General features: G+C 42.7%; 1 protein-coding gene across 1 annotated transcript; it reads left to right on the top strand.

Moving 5' to 3' along the window:
* The first annotated feature begins 2,508 nt into the window (after positions 1-2,508).
* On the top strand, positions 2,509-10,931 carry nr2f1a (nuclear receptor subfamily 2, group F, member 1a). Its single transcript, XM_063187310.1, has 3 exons — positions 2,509-3,849; positions 5,328-5,855; positions 8,686-10,931. Exons 1-3 carry the CDS (start codon positions 3,417-3,419, stop codon positions 8,958-8,960), a joined length of 1,236 nt encoding a protein of 411 aa, XP_063043380.1. The 5' UTR covers positions 2,509-3,416; the 3' UTR covers positions 8,961-10,931.
* Positions 10,932-11,494: the final 563 nt, after the last annotated feature.

Below are 11,494 nucleotides of genomic sequence, written 5' to 3'. Positions count from 1 at the left end.
ACATAAAACATGCGTTGCAGCACATTTACGACTGTTGAATTACAAAAAACACAGTGCTATAATCACGCATTGCTGAATTATGCCATAGGTAAACCCTGTCCTAGAATAACCTTTGATGTTATCAGCAATTTGGAGCAGGCTGAAATCAATTGTAAATAATATAAGCACGTTATCCGCCTTATTGTAAAGTCTGGCATGAAATAGTTTGAATGTTGAGTTTTTATAGGCCTACTTAAATATGCATAGGCTACTGTTTATAAATGTGGACTTTGGGGTACTTTAGGCCGACATGAACTTCTTTTCTGGCATTTGCTGTTGTCATCGGACGAGTATATTGAGGTTATGGCTTCAAGTCACAGAGGTGACTTTTTTTTTTTAGAAACATGCTTAGTGATATTTGCAACAACAAAAAACCCAGACTTACTCAGTCACCCCTCCTGGCTTGTATAATTGTTGTTTTAATCCATTGACATTATCTCTTAGACAAACAGGTTGCTATCGATCTTTTCATTATGTGATCAAACAACAAACAGTGTGGCACAGGTGAGAAGCTTATGGTTGGGAAAGCCGCTTCATGCCGCGCTTAGCCAAGTTCAACAGACTATATAGTAGCCTAGGCTACATACCGACAACTTTAACCGCATAACTCCCGCCATATTCGACATGCTATGCCCACGTTCTTTCATTTATTTATGTTTATTCTGCGTAATTACGCGCGAATAGACTATAAAAGCGGGAGCTTGAAACAAGCCTTTCACGCCCAGTGTGTGAAGCATCATTAATGCAATCCATTCAACACAAGCACAGCAAATAATGTATTTATCTTACTGTAGTTCAGCAGTTCTGCGACTCAAATGGTTAGTTTGTGAAATAAGAGAAATACTTGCCTTGTTGATATCCGTCGCGCTGAAGGAACACTATTGTCCAGACGATGTTGAGACCCGGTGCGGAGCACTCTCTTCCTTCGTGTCCTAGTGTCCACTTTTCCCTCCCCTCTCCCTCGCTGTTCTCTTGCTTGCCTGCATCTCTGGTCTCCCATTCGCTGCTGCTATGCTGTGCCTCTCTCTCTCCTTCTCGCTCGCCGCCGAATCTGTGGAGTAAAATCTTGATGTTACACTTACAGAACTTTCTCTTTGTCCACTTTAATCTTATTCGTTTCACCTTTTCAAAGAACAGCGGTCATGACCATCAGTATGTGAAGGCTATCGCGATCGGAGGAGAGAGAGAGAGAGAGAGAGAGAGAGAGAGAGAGAGAGAGAGAGAGACGAAGGAAGGGATACCGTTGAATAGTCCTTCTGAACACATTGTCCACATGAAAACAGTATTTTCCGACAAGCAAGTCAAGAGATTATATAAAAAACACCTTCACTTAATGCATGTAACAAGTCATAAACAAACCACGAGTAGAAAGGAAAACTTTTGCGCTCTTTTGAAGCGACTGTTCTATTTACACTGCCTCCATTTACTGAGGAACAACGGGTGTAGCTGATTAAAAAATAAAAAATAAAAATCTAGACATTAAACTTCGAGGACAATGTTTGTGGTTCTGAACTCGAGGTTAACATGTTGCGTGCTTGGATAGGCTACTTTTACGCACGGCAGGCCTACATTCCACTTTCAGAATAAACACATTACAACCAACCAAAATTCTTTTCAACGTGCTCTGACTGAACAATTATGATAAAAGAGCGTCTTATCAGTACAGTACATACCTTTACAGTACCTGAAAAATGCAGGCCTGTTACAACAATAAGTTATGCATTTCTCTTTCCATGTAATTGTCTACTGTACGCTAGGTGGCAGTCCGATCCAGACATTTCAGTCTGTACATGCAGCTGAGGCTGTAGTATTCATACACATAATACTGGATGCCCGCAGAATATTTAAAGGACAAGGCTTGGTCTTGAATAAATGCGAATATAAACAAAGAGTAAATAGCAAGCATTTTCACGCTATGTCTTCAATGGCTTAACTATTGAATTAGTCCAGTTATCCAACCGCTCTTATAAAGTCGCTATCGTTGCTGTCGCATCCAGACAGATAAAACAGCTAGTAGGCGGTAGAGCACTCGCATATTTTCTATAATTTCCCTCACAAGGACCGTTATCTATACGCGATGCAGATAAATCAACAACGGCATCATCACAAACTATTGCACTCACAGAGATTCTTTTGCGCTCTGAGAATATAGTGTAGCCTACGTGAGAGTGGTGCGTTCAAAAACCACAATGCGCGAATTAAGGGCTTGTAATCATGACAGCGGCGTGAAACAAAGCATCTCAAACTTTAATCGGTCTCCGCGAGACCTTTCACCGTGGACGTTTATTTTTTCATGCGCGCTTGGCTTTGTCCCGGCTTTTACCCCGCTTTGCGACTATTCTAATCGGGGTTTCTTCCTCTTTTTGTGACAATAGACGGCCCATACTAATCAGGTTTCAAATTAAATAGCAGTGCAGGGCGAGCTCAATGTAAATTGTGCTTGTCAGAGCCCCCAGTCGTAGGTAGCAAGGAACGAGGACGCTAACCAATGGAGTGAAAGAGGCTTGGCTAACCTTAGCCTCCCATTTTCTCTCTCCCCCCTCAATGCAGGGTTCTGACCAGTCAGTCGCCTTTGATTATCAGTTGCCAGCAGCCCCTCTCTTGGCTCCTTGACACGAGCACCATATAAGGCGCAGCGATCTCCATAGAAACGTGTCAGTTTCAATAGTAGTGTCAAAGTTCACTATATACAGACATTCGCGCAGATCTCTGCTTCGGAAACATTGCTCCGCTGGTCTTCCCGTTGAAGCGCGTTCATTTTTGGGTCTCTGCTTCTTGCATATTCTATTAGTTGTTTTTTCCTTTTATCCGCGCTCCGGTCCTCCCGGAGAGGTGAAACTACTCATCCACTCTGGCGCTGTTATTTTTGCGGGTCCAGATGAGCTTTATTCATGATCATAGATAGAGAGTCCCGCTCTTCAGTTTTTCCTCCTCTTCAGCCGCGAAGACGGAGAAAGGAGCAGAGGAAGAAAAAGAAGGGAATTAATTTCACACAGCACTTTGGATCGAGTCTTCGTCCGAGAGCATTTATTTTTATTTCTATGTCATTGTGAAGATTTCCTGCCTCTCCGAAAGCTGTTTCCAATGAACTGATTTTTTTCTGCGTCTGGTTCGCTTTATTTCTACAAGATTGCTTTCCCGAATGGCTGACTGCAATTTACCCTGGAACTGGCCTCCCGACACTTGCATATCCTGATCGGGTGCCTGTCTCTTGTCTCTTGTTTTTGAATATATTGATCGTTCGCTGTTTGTACTTTTCTCTGTGAGATTGGTTGCTCCTATAAGACTTAACACTGTCGTGCGTATACCCTTTCCCGTTTACCAGCTCTAATATCCGAGCGACCAGTTCGCTTGAAAGCACTTTTCGGGCCCGAGATATGGCAATGGTAGTTAGCGTCTGGCGAGATCCGCAGGAAGACGTGGCCGGAGGACCTCCGAGCGGCCCCAATCCAGCAACTCAGCCGGGGAGGGAGCAACAGCAGGCGGCGTCAGCTGCACCGCACACTCCGCAGACCCCCAGTCAGCCAGGACCCCCTTCAACACCGGGGACTGCTGGCGACAAAGGGCAGCAGAATTCTGGACAGAATCAGCAGCATATTGAATGTGTCGTTTGTGGAGACAAATCGAGCGGCAAGCACTATGGTCAATTCACCTGCGAGGGATGCAAAAGTTTCTTCAAGAGGAGTGTCCGAAGGAACTTAACGTATACATGTCGTGCCAACAGAAACTGTCCCATTGACCAGCACCATCGAAATCAATGTCAATACTGTCGGCTCAAGAAGTGCTTGAAAGTGGGAATGCGGCGGGAAGGTGAATACATGTCTCTTCTTGTATTGCACTACACAATGACAATAGATAGCGAGCTGTAGCCACATACAATGTCTTGTCATAGGGTTTCGTGCCTATAGCAGTTATACAATGCTTTTGTGTGCGTCAGAATATGTGCGGGAGGGCTTTAGTGTAGTGCAGTGCAGCGGCTAAGCAAGATGCGAAGGCTTAGAAAAAGAATACGGCTCTTTGGAGATTTTAATGACCAACCAATGGGGTTTTCACCCTACACAAAATTATTTGCAATTATGGCACTTCGATTTGCACAGATGAGAAACTAGGGGCTTTGGACGCCTGTGTGTGTGTGTGTGTGTGTGTGTGTGTGTGTGTGTGTGTGTGTGTGTGTGTGTGTGTGTGTGTGTGTGTGTGTGTGTGTGTGTGTGTGTGTGTGAGAGAGAAAGTGAGAGAGAGAGAGAGAGAGAGAGAGAGAGAGAGAGAGAGAGAGAGAGAATGTGTGTGTGTGTGTGTGTGTGTGTGTGTGTGTGTGTGTGTGTGTGTGTGTGTGTGTGTGTGTGTGTGTGTGTGTGTGTGTGTAAAAACATGTACTTACAAACGAGTATGTGCATGTGTTTGACTAGCCTCCACCATCCCCTTTTACCACGTCCTAGAAAGTGGAACGCACAGGCGAGGCGGTTCATTCGAGGTGTGTTAAGCACATTTTCACTCTCCAATGTCACCGAACTGAGGGCCTAGTTGTCCCTCTTCAACCCCTTGCACTAAACAACAATACTGCATAACTTTCAGCCATCGCCAGTCGAAAATAACACATTTCGCTGTTTACCCAAACCACTGGTTGCAAGTTGAGGCAGCATTTTTTATCATATGTTTTGTCCTACAAGTTAAGCAACAGTGTTTTGTCAAGACACGAGTTAAGTATTTTGCTGCGTTATGTAAGTAACTATAAAATATGAATGTAGACCATTCACACTAAATTCTCTATGCCGCACTTTGGCTTCACGTCAAATTAAGCAACAACATAGCAATGAGCTGTTGATAAATGTAGTTCAAAACACTAAGACAATTCATCGCGATAATGTAACGCATATTGAAAAATATAATTCCATCGTGCAATTATAACACATAGGGCCTATACCCACAATGAATGATAATGGACTTAATTTTAATTTACAATGGAATAAATATTTTCAGTGCGAGAAAGCGCCAGTGTGTGTGTGTGTGTTCGAGTGTGTGTATGTGTCCAGCCTCATTTATGTCCATAAATAAAAGGTAAACAGTACAGCAGCGCTATGGCCCATTTCCACAAAGACTATTATATGCTACTTTTTCTCAAGGATTACAATATACTCAGAGAATAGTCCTTAACTAGGCTATATTTGAGGGAGAAGTAGGCTAGTATACGAAGTGGACTAGATTCCCGAATTAACTAGTTAGAGTCTTTCCACAGACTATGTGTATGATTCTGGATGTACATTTCCTCTCCCTTTCTTTCTTTTTGTCAGCGGTTCAGCGAGGACGAATGCCTCCAACCCAACCGAACCCAGGCCAGTACGCGCTCACCAACGGGGATCCCCTGAACGGCCATTGCTATCTGTCCGGATACATCTCATTACTGCTTCGGGCCGAGCCTTACCCCACGTCCCGCTATGGCAGCCAGTGCATGCAGCCTAACAATATCATGGGAATCGAGAATATCTGTGAGTTGGCTGCTCGTTTGCTGTTCAGCGCCGTGGAATGGGCAAGGAACATCCCTTTCTTTCCCGACCTGCAAATCACCGACCAGGTGTCCCTACTCAGACTGACATGGAGCGAGTTGTTTGTGCTTAACGCGGCGCAGTGCTCCATGCCCCTGCACGTGGCTCCACTGCTAGCCGCCGCCGGCCTCCATGCTTCGCCGATGTCGGCGGACCGAGTTGTGGCCTTTATGGATCACATTCGGATCTTCCAGGAGCAAGTGGAGAAGCTGAAGGCCCTACACGTCGACTCGGCAGAGTACAGCTGTATCAAAGCAATAGTACTCTTCACGTCAGGTGAGTGTGAAGCCTTTTGCTGTGGATTAGGCCTGCTCGTGGGGAGGTGGGAAAACTACAACAACAACTAGTCAAGTCGAGGCTGCGCGTGTTAACACTCCTACCCTCTCTGGGCTGCAAAACACTGTGTTGTACCCACATGCTGTGCACATATGAAGCATGGCTGAGGGTTTGTAATGACCAATACACATTTCTCAAATTACCCAAATTAAATAGGTACGGGCCGGCAGGAATGAATATGGGGGGCCAGTGTTACACTGCGTATATATTTTTTATGTGGGCATGGTTATGTATATCTCATCACGAGACCTCGAATGTGTTAATTACGAGTTTATAAAGCCATATCATTCAAACTGAAAATCTGATGATTGCGGTCATTATGTAGGCCCACACCTCTTTGGCCTCGGTTAAATGACTGTACATGGACGACTACGTATTCTACACAGAATGATATTTAACTGCACTTATTCAAACATTTGCTAGGTCCACTTAATGCCATTTTAATGAGTCTGGGAGTAGTTTTGATTGGTTGATCTGAAAGAGGTTTAAATTATTAAAATAATTAACTGTGAAAATATGGAAGCCCATCCATAGTCTTAGTTCTGCCAGCATGGAAATTACGATTTTAAATCCACTTCCTTTGGACTCGAGGATGGATTTCATGTGCATTGTCAATAAACAGACAATGACACACTCCCAAAATCCGAATTTTGCCTTGAAACTATTTGAAGTGACAATATCATGTAAGGTGGATATTCCATAGTATTCATATTGCATAGTCTGCATGTTTAGGCTACTTCCGGGGTGGAATTGATTTATTTAACAACAAACACAATTCATTAATTAAACAAATTTGATAATAGTAACATTATTTATAATCACTAAAATTATATTATATTATATTATATTATATTATATTATATTATATTATATTATATTATATGTTAATGACGTTTCTTATAATGCGAAGACAGATTAAACTGTTTTTAAAAAATAATAGGCCTAATAATACAGGCCCATTGCTGTTATGCTACTGAGACTTAATTCCTCCTGTGAGATCCACATTCTTCTCATCACCCGGCACTTGGAGCAATGAAGACAATAGGCTTGTTTTGTAAAATTGTCGACTGCAATTGTTGTGCATCCTAGCCAATGTGCTGTAATATATTGTCAGCCCTAGCATTAGCTTGTCAGCCATGCAATCCTCATACGCGTTTCATAACAGGGGTGCCTGTCTTTTAATGCTGGGCCTACACTTCAGCTGTAGGCTATATGAAGGCTATGAAGTCGGGGATTGCTTTGAGCTACCAAACGGTGCGTTTCTCTTTATTCTTCCAAAATACGAGGTGACGTCACATACTTGAAGGACGCTCCAGTTATTATTACAATGAGTTTGAATGTGAAAGTACCGTAATTGTAGGCCCATAGCCCTCAGAGGGCAAGACCTGGCCAGTAGAATAGCCAGACATGCTTAGGACTATATCTGAGCGCTACCTTGTATATGGCATAAGCTTTGTTTGGAAGGCAGGTGACAATTTAATAGCATTATAATTGGAAATAAACTTGAACTGTCTTTCAGGTTTGGACAGTGACCAGGATGATTGTATGGGTGTGCGTCAAAAATGAACAAGTTTTAGGCGAGAATGTGTTTACTGGTTGCGTGTAGAAGTAAAGCCATTGCGGTGACCTTTAGTGACAACATGGGAGCCGCTCTCCCCTCCCCCTCTTAAACAAGCAAGTCGGCCGAACTCGGCCAAGCAACTGGCTGGCTTACCCGGCGTAAATGTGACTTCTCTTACATTTCTACACAAACTATAGCTGAGACTATTAGAAAATAGTTCAATCCTCGACCAGTACCAGACTCTACTTCATAGATCAGTGTCACTGTCAGCGGAGGAGTAGCACTGGCCTCTATCTACATCATGGCATCAACATGGTCTCCATATTGTGTGATCTTGGAAAATGTCTAGTTGCCCGCCTGCCTAATAGACCTTGGTAATGGCGATAAAATACATTGCTTCAAAACTTCTTTTTGAAAGTAGGCCTACTTTCATATTGCATTTTAGATGTGGTGAGTGTCCATTTACTACATTCTTCAATAAATTGTTACACCCATTCAAGTTCAACCATTCCAAATAACAAAGCAAAAAAAATCAAGGACGGCCATTACGCACGTTACGCACAGCGAACGTGTCAGTAGAATTTGCGTGATTTCTGGCTCACTTTATCTCCCAGGTCTCTTTCCTGTCATCTAAGCCCTCACTAAGACATTTAATTGCCTCAAGCGGCCTTGCCTTGGTGTTATACCAGTCAACACGCAGTCTAGTCGGAATAGATGGGCCTTACTACGAGAATGATAATTAGGTCATAAGACAATTATAACTATTCCAAATCCCTCTGTTTGTAATTGCCTATGCCCATCCCCCGAGTCACCAAATCGGTAGCGAGATCATTGGATACACCTTACAATATGCACCTATGTGTGTGTGTGTGTGTGTGTGTCGTCCGTCTGAGTGTGTTTTTACTTGTGCGCGTGCGTGCGTCTTGCGCCCATGTTTGCTAGACGTAAAAGGAGCGCGCCCACTCTACATATTCTTTGTTTTCTGTGATTTATGAACATGCTTTGGTGTGTGTTATACGCAGCGAGTATGTTGCTGTTACTGCTATTGCAACGGCGCTCCATTGTGTTGTTTATTTATATGCCAGATGCGCTTACGTAGTGTGATGCATCATGTTTGGGTCCGTGTTCATAGCACTTTGTCAATAACACGTAACGCTGATGTTGAATGATAACCTGAGCCCCCTTCTCTCCTCTGTTTTGTCTGCTCAGACGCCTGCGGCCTGTCAGATGCGGCTCACATCGAAAGCCTCCAGGAGAAATCTCAGTGCGCCTTAGAGGAATACGTGAGGAGCCAGTATCCAAACCAGCCCAGCCGCTTTGGGAAGCTCTTGCTTCGGTTGCCCTCTCTCCGCACCGTCTCCTCTTCGGTAATCGAGCAGCTGTTTTTCGTCCGCTTGGTAGGTAAAACTCCCATTGAAACCCTCATCAGGGATATGTTATTATCCGGGAGCAGCTTCAACTGGCCTTACATGTCCATTCAATGATCCGAATGAGAGAAAGCGAGAAAAAAGAGACCTAAGGACCAAAACACATCAAGTCGTGCAAGAAGACTTAATATAGGACCTCGTTTCTGATCACCTTAGAAGACACCGCATTTTTAAGTCTTCGGAACCGTGATGGAATATGATGTACAGAGAATAAAGAACTGGACTTACGCCCATGTAAATCCCCATCCATCTTCAAGAACACTCTTCATTTTGTAAAATACTAGTCTTTATTTTCCTTTTTTTGTAAAAAAAAAAATACACCCAAATAAATTGAAGAACATCATATGCGCAGTAAAAATGAATCAAGACTTAGCGGGAAAGTAATGTTTCCAAGCAATTATAAGATATGTCCTGTGTCTATGTATCTGTTTTGTATTTTTTTCTGGTTCTAAACCAGGTTTTCTGTGATTCTATACTAATGATTTTTTGATATAACCTTTTGCTTCTTATAATGAGTGCGATATATGTTGTTGAAGCTATGTTCTCCAAGAATTAAAATTGAAGTGAGAATTTAAAACATAAAAATAAAGAAAATTTTAGACAAATAAGAAACCGTCTAATCGCAATGACAATATTATCACTGATGGTTGATCACCCCCCTCCAACCATGCAATGGACATGCAACTCGACGGATAACTGACCTCACGGACTTATGAGGAGAGGAAACCCATCAAACTTTTTTTTTGTTCTTTCTTGGTCATGTGTGTGTGGGTGTGTGTGTGTGTGCGTGCTGCGCTTGTGTGTTGAGTCAATCATCATTCAAAGAAGAACTACATGAATCAAAAAGCACTTTTAATATATCATTTTCAAATACATTTTGTTTGTTTCGTCTTGATGTTTGTTGTTTCTTGAGTTTTATTTTGTGTCGCCTTTCATTTCCACGCTTTATGACTGCTGACTGGTGGTGCTATAAGGGGGCTTGTGGGTGGGTCATGGGTTTATAGTTTTGATTTGTTGATGTGAAGTAAAAAAAAAAAAAAAAAAAAAAGCAAGATAGTGTGTTGTGTGAACCATTTCGCATATACTTTGCAGTACAACATACAGGTGGTCTTTCGCTTGATATCATAAGCCGCTGATAACCAATGGGGCAGCTAGATTTTCATTATGCTAAATGGCCTCATCGTCAGCGAATGCACGTAGGCTTGTTTGATTAAAACAAGGGCTTTAAGGGATTTTGCTATGTATTGGTAGAAAACAATAACGCTTGTGTCGGCTTTAATGAGAGCGATGTGAGAGATGACTGTTCTTCCTCGGGTGGCCCTTTAGATGTGAAAACTGCACATATGTACCAAATGGTGATGTTTGATTTGTTTATAGGCGTCTTGGCCCTTTACATTCATGCTCATGGCAGTGTATTTTGTGACATAGAACAAAGCCTGCTAGGGAGATTGCTCACTGCTACATGCTGAAACGCGCGGCTTAACCTGCATTTATGTTCAATATACGCCTTTATTTCCTTCAAACAGCAGTGTAGGTGTGCATACTGCAGACATTGTCTTTTGCTTCGGCTCAGAGACACAAGGTGATGCTCTTGAGATGAGGTAGCCTAAAAAAAAGCCCAGAAATAAGGGGGAACCACTGAGAAATCGGGCATTGACAAAATAAAAAAATCCACATGTAACGTTGTAAAGAGGGGTGTTGGCACAGATGCGAGGCAGCAGTTGTATGCGTGATCAATCTGGGAAATGTATACTGCTGTATGTAAGCTGGTCGATAGTAGCACTAAATGTGATGCATTGTATGCTGAATAGAGAGCTGCGCGAGGGTTAGCCATAAATGAGCGCGCGAGAAGAGGAGGGAGGATGCCATTCGCTTCCTCTGGGCTTGCGGCTCTGCGAATGTCTTCCCTTTTTTACGCTGAATGTTGTAACAGCATTGACAAATAAGCTGTCGTGTTGGGAAGGAAAATGATTCGCCCTTTCCTGCACGGTGTGTGTGTGTGTGTGTGTGTGTGTGTGTGTGTGTGTGTGTGTGTGTGTGTGTGTGTGTGTGTGTGTGTGTGAGAGAGAGAGAGAGAGAGAGAGAGAGAGAGAGAGAGAGAGAGAGAGAGAGAGAGAGAGAGAGAAAGAGAGATGGCATCGTCCCCTTTCATATTATTAATAGCTGTATGGCAAGTGTGGTTCGCTGTGATGAACTTTGATAACAAGAGGAGGGTTACATGCTTTTATGGGTCAGTCGTGTCATTTGAGAAAAGAGCAAGCATAAGTTTAGACGATACATGTTTCAGTCGCCCAACAATTAAGTACATATTTATTTGAACATGTTATGCATCCAAGGGTTGTAAACATTGAACTGGTGTTAGCATATTCAATGTTGAGAGAGGAGTTAGAAGTCTCAATTCAACTGACTTGGTTATTGTGTCATATGGCTTTTTGAAACCCCTGGTGAAAGATGATTTTTCTTGCTTTGTAATGATGTGTTATTGCCTGAAATGTGTTCGTTTACAAAAATAAAAAGGACACACATTTAATATAGGCCACGAGTCACGCATGCAAACTATAATTTATGGATTTATTCAGAATAAAGATAAT

Source organism: Engraulis encrasicolus, chromosome 21 (genome assembly GCF_034702125.1).
Source record: "Engraulis encrasicolus isolate BLACKSEA-1 chromosome 21, IST_EnEncr_1.0, whole genome shotgun sequence".
NCBI lineage: Eukaryota > Metazoa > Chordata > Actinopteri > Clupeiformes > Engraulidae > Engraulis > Engraulis encrasicolus.
Note: the sequence above shows the minus strand (reverse complement) of the source record. Positions and strands in the feature narration are given on the sequence as shown.

Coding starts and splice junctions, on each gene's coding strand:
- nr2f1a (XM_063187310.1), top strand. CDS start 3,417: ATGGCAATGGTAGTTAGCGTCTGGCGAGATCCGCAGGAAGACGTGGCC. Junction 3,850..5,327: donor AGTGGGAATGCGGCGGGAAG/GTGAATACATGT, acceptor TCTTTTTGTCAG/CGGTTCAGCGAGGACGAATG. Junction 5,856..8,685: donor AATAGTACTCTTCACGTCAG/GTGAGTGTGAAG, acceptor TTGTCTGCTCAG/ACGCCTGCGGCCTGTCAGAT.